The sequence below is a fragment of the Anarrhichthys ocellatus genome, unplaced genomic scaffold (genome assembly GCF_004355925.1).
Source record: "Anarrhichthys ocellatus isolate YVR2014 unplaced genomic scaffold, GSC_Weel_1.0 scaffold24, whole genome shotgun sequence".
Taxonomy (NCBI): Eukaryota; Metazoa; Chordata; class Actinopteri; order Perciformes; family Anarhichadidae; genus Anarrhichthys; species Anarrhichthys ocellatus.
In genome coordinates, this window is record NW_022280054.1 from 6,259,176 (window position 1) to 6,263,532 (window position 4,357).

Below are 4,357 nucleotides of genomic sequence, written 5' to 3' on the forward strand. Positions count from 1 at the left end.
ACACACACACACACACACACACACACACACACACACACACACACACAACTTGGGTTGTCAAGCTAAGGCAAAATAGACACACACAAGGTCACAGGCTGTAAAGCTGAACCAGCTTTAGTGAAATACTGTGTCATGAAGTGCGAGAGGCTGAGCCCCATCACTCGGTGTGTCACCCTGTCACCCTCAATAGCTGCTCCTGTCTCCTGACAGTTATTTTAATCTGCACCCAGCATGGAGCCGGGCTCGAGGCTGTCTTCGTTTTACCTCCTCAAAGCCAAGCACACGGGAGACTACGTACCAGTTACTTCTCCTCCAAAACCCCAGAACATTTGCTTTTGATTTTCAAATAGTGCTGATGTCTTTCTTGCTTTTCTTCCCCTTTTCAGCACTGCTACACCAAACCCCAGCACCGTTGAACTTTTCTGTGTCCCAAAGAAAGAGAAGAGCAGGCAGCAGGACCACATAACCCAAGCTGAGGTGCAGAGTCCTGACTGGACGTTGGAACATGGGACTTGGCTCTGTTGAAGCATTACTCAGATCATCTTGGTAAAAGGTGATGCTAGTAATACTATGTTTTTGTGAAACTGGTACTCAGCTGTCAGAAACTGGCACTCCATCCCTGAGCCTGGAGCTCGAGGTAATCATCACCCAGTGGACAAGGCATGTGAGGGGCCCTCAAAAGGACCATGAACCCTTAACCCTCCCCAGACTGTCTCTCATAGATTTAAAGTCCAGGGTTACAAAGACGTCTTAGCAATACACACAAATACCTGCATCACATTTGTGACTATTGCTGATGGAAAGCGGTTCATTTGCTTTCCAGTTTTGCATTTAATGAGCCGTTTAAGTTTCCGTCTTAAGGGCATTTGGACAAGATGTGACTGAATCTGATACTCTCTTGTCACTGGAGAAGCCTAATGGTTAGCTTAACCAAATAATAATAATACAATACGAAGCATATTTCTGGTTAAAATTAAATGCCTCTAAAACTGATTTAGAAAGTTATGGATAACATATTTACTCTTTCTGGAAAATAAAACACTGAGCTCTACACATAGAGGGACTGCAGGCAAGTTAGCTACAAAAATATAGTTCAATAAGAAGACAGAGAGCTTTTTCCACAAAAAGTCAAATTACATCCGACTCAATTTCTAGAAATGTATCTATCAACATGCAAAGATGCAAAGCACAGTTCTCGCATCCTCAAACTATTATGTAATTCACTTCCATCATACAGAAGGAACGGTATTACCTGCATATGTCTTATGTGTGCGTTTATTCCAGCACTTATAATTTCATGCGGAAATATTATCTTTTCATTTCACACATTTGCCTTGTATTTTTTTGTGAAACTGCATCATTTCCCATTAGAAAGTAACTCAGATTATTGGTTTGTTGTTTACCAGATTACTCACAATCTTTGACAAGAATAGACTCACGTTAACTTATTTTATTGGCCCTTCACAAATAGAAAAATTCATTACAACCACGCTCCATTTATTAGCATTGATCATGGGGGTTTTTCTTGTTGCAGTGCGCCGTGCTGGTCACCAAATACTGCAGGCACAAACCTTGCATGCATTGCATTTGTTTCAGACAAAAACAGACAGTCAGCAGCTGATACGGAGTTTGGGAGTCGTATAGAAAATTATCAAATTGATGTTAATACTCTGCAGTACCTGTACACATTTCTATTGCTGCACAACACTAGAAGCCTTTTTTTTTTTTAACAAGATTAGTCTTCTCACTACTGTAACCAAACATGTGTATTTGATTTAAACAAGGGCGTCTCTTTTTTTGCAAAAACTATTTGTTTTATATCTCAGGTCAGTGCCAGTTATCAGTCATAGCCTACATGTGCTCATTTCCTGGCGTACTTATGTCAGTGTTGCTACACTGATACATTTTGTTGTGTTAAATTGATAAACTACATTTTTACCGTCACCTTTTCAACAGTCTTTTTACGATCCGTGGTTGTGTTTCGACTCCAACAAAGAGAAAAAGCTTCATGAACCAAATAAATAACGACAAAAACATCTGTGGACACCTGCTTTTAAACGTCTATTTTGTAATCTTGTGCTTTGAACGCAGCGTTGCATGGTATTGATTTCCCCTTGGTGGGGGTGGGAGGGTGCAGTAAGGTGTGGAGGTAGAAAAATGGGGGGGGTTCCAGCTGTCACAGAGACCAATGGGATCCTGTGTGTGTGGATATGTCAGTGTGCTCGGCTACTACCAGGCATCTCTCATCAACCAGCGAAAGGTCAAGCATTAAGGCCAAGCCTGCCTTCCTGACAGTAGTGCAAAACTAGTTGGGTGTGTGAGAGGCACCTGAGCAGGGTGCACTGGTGGTGTAAGGTGTGTGTGTGCGGTGTCAGTGTCAGAAAGAGTGTGCTCTCCCGGAGGCATTTTTCAAGTGCGCTGGAGCATATTCTCCTCTATTGGCCAAAGGCGGTTGTGGGCTGGCAGAGGCAGGCAGGTGCCTGGACCTACCCTGCGCCCCATTTCCAGCATCCCCGGTGTGAGTGATGGGTGAACGGGTCCGGCTAGCAGAGGATGGCAGCCCACCCCCACACCCACCCACCCACACCCACTCTCCGGTGTGGCTGATGGATGGGGGGGCCGCTCCGGCTCGCCCCGTGTTGTGACAAGCAGCAGATGTTCTCCAATAATGTTTATCGGCCAGGCCTTCATCTTCAGATGACACACACCTGTTTCCAGTCAAACAGCCCCAGAGAGGCCATTCATCTACAAAGCCCTGGGTGGCCACTGCACCACTGCATCAGCCCTCCACCAGAGGTGTAAAGCGTACCGGCCTATTGTACTCAAGTAAAAGTACTGTTACGTTAAATATATATTTATTTTTTGTATCTTTAGGCTACGAAATAATTTGCATTAGATGTCAATTTATAGACAGACAGGTGTACAGCAACAAGACCCCTTCTGTCCAAACCAACAAACGGACACTCTGCAGCCTGTGCATACAATGTATTATCAGTCTTCCTCAGTGTAGCCTCACAGGAATTACCCAGGAGAACTCTCACAACTCGGACTATATAACAAACACGATCGACAATAAACGTCGTACTTCTCATCTGTAGAGTTCAGTGTGTTGTAGCTACTCACCTGTCTGAACGGCACCAAGAAGTCCTCCACACTATGCGCCAACTCCATCTGCTCGTTCCTTCTCATCGGATAACAGAACCACTCCACTCGGGCTCTTTGCCCCAGTATAAGCAGTCTTCTCGGCCTCTCCGGTCCCACATGCGCTCCTCGAATTCAAAACGTTTTGACTGCTCACACACCTGACTGAAGGTAGATGTTCCTCCGACATGTTAGCCGGACCCGGCGTGCACATCATACTGTACAGGTCACGAACACCGTGGCTGCGTCACTCTGCGTGCATACCGATTGCATTAAATCAGTCATTAATTAAGATAGATGCCATTTTTTTTTAAACTATACTGAGGTCCAATAATGCTAAGTATAACCACACACCACAGGGGATCCTTAATTTGATTGTGCTTGCCTCAAAGTGATAGCCCCCGACCGTGAAATCGGCAACCCATGAACGCAAACATTCATAACGGATCATTTCCAGCGTAGGCTACACGTGTGTCAGTGTGTGTGTGTGCGTGTGCGTGTGTCCTCTCTAGAGCCTCGCCCACCTGTGGCCGCAGACACACCTGCAGCTTCTTTTCTGCCGCAGCAGCTGATTTCTCTCGTTTCTTCTGTTCCATTCTCACAAAGTTTATCAGGACTTTTTCGTGTGACTTTTGTTTTTACTTTGTCACGGATGCGACCTGAAAAGCAGATAAGTACCATGTGATCATGGATCTTTGAGGGCCCCCCCCCCCCTGGCCTTCACCTGCAAAATGCCACTAACTACCGACAACGAAGACATGCAAAATGTCCACAAAAAACATAGTAAACGACTGCAAAGTGACACATAACAACAACAACAACAACAACAACAACAACAACAAAAAACAAAAAGTACTATTGCAAAGAGACACACAATAGCTTCCAAAAGGGTGTCTTGCTCCTATGGATGGTCGGGCCTTTTGCATGTCTGTGCTCATGGGCCAATCGTCTCATAGTCCGCCCATGCTTGTGATGAATATGAATTATTACTAGGATGAATAGGACTTAGGGAAAAGTAACATTACGATTTAAAAAAATAGTTCCAAAAGGACAAGTGCACAAAAAGTGTCTTTGTTACAGTAACAAGAGTAAATGTAATTTGTTAGTTCCTCCACTGCCCTCCAGACATAATGCTGGGTGCCACAGCAGACAACTGTGCCACAAATGAACCGCTGACATGCCAAAAATATATAACATACATAGATAGAGTGTGTAG

The 4,357-nt window shown here is 44.5% G+C and overlaps 1 protein-coding gene across 3 annotated transcripts in view; it reads left to right on the forward strand.

Annotated features, from left to right (window-relative positions):
* The window catches only part of egfem1 (EGF-like and EMI domain containing 1), a 55,679-nt gene extending 53,650 nt beyond the window's left edge, over nt 1-2,029 (forward strand). For all 3 annotated transcript variants that reach the window (XM_031861023.1, XM_031861024.1, XM_031861025.1), the window contains one exon: nt 387-2,029. In XM_031861023.1, the coding sequence (XP_031716883.1) occupies nt 387-466 (80 nt within the window). In that variant the 3' untranslated portion in view covers nt 467-2,029. The remainder of the gene's footprint in view (nt 1-386) is intronic.
* The last annotated feature ends 2,328 nt before the right edge of the window (nt 2,030-4,357 follow it).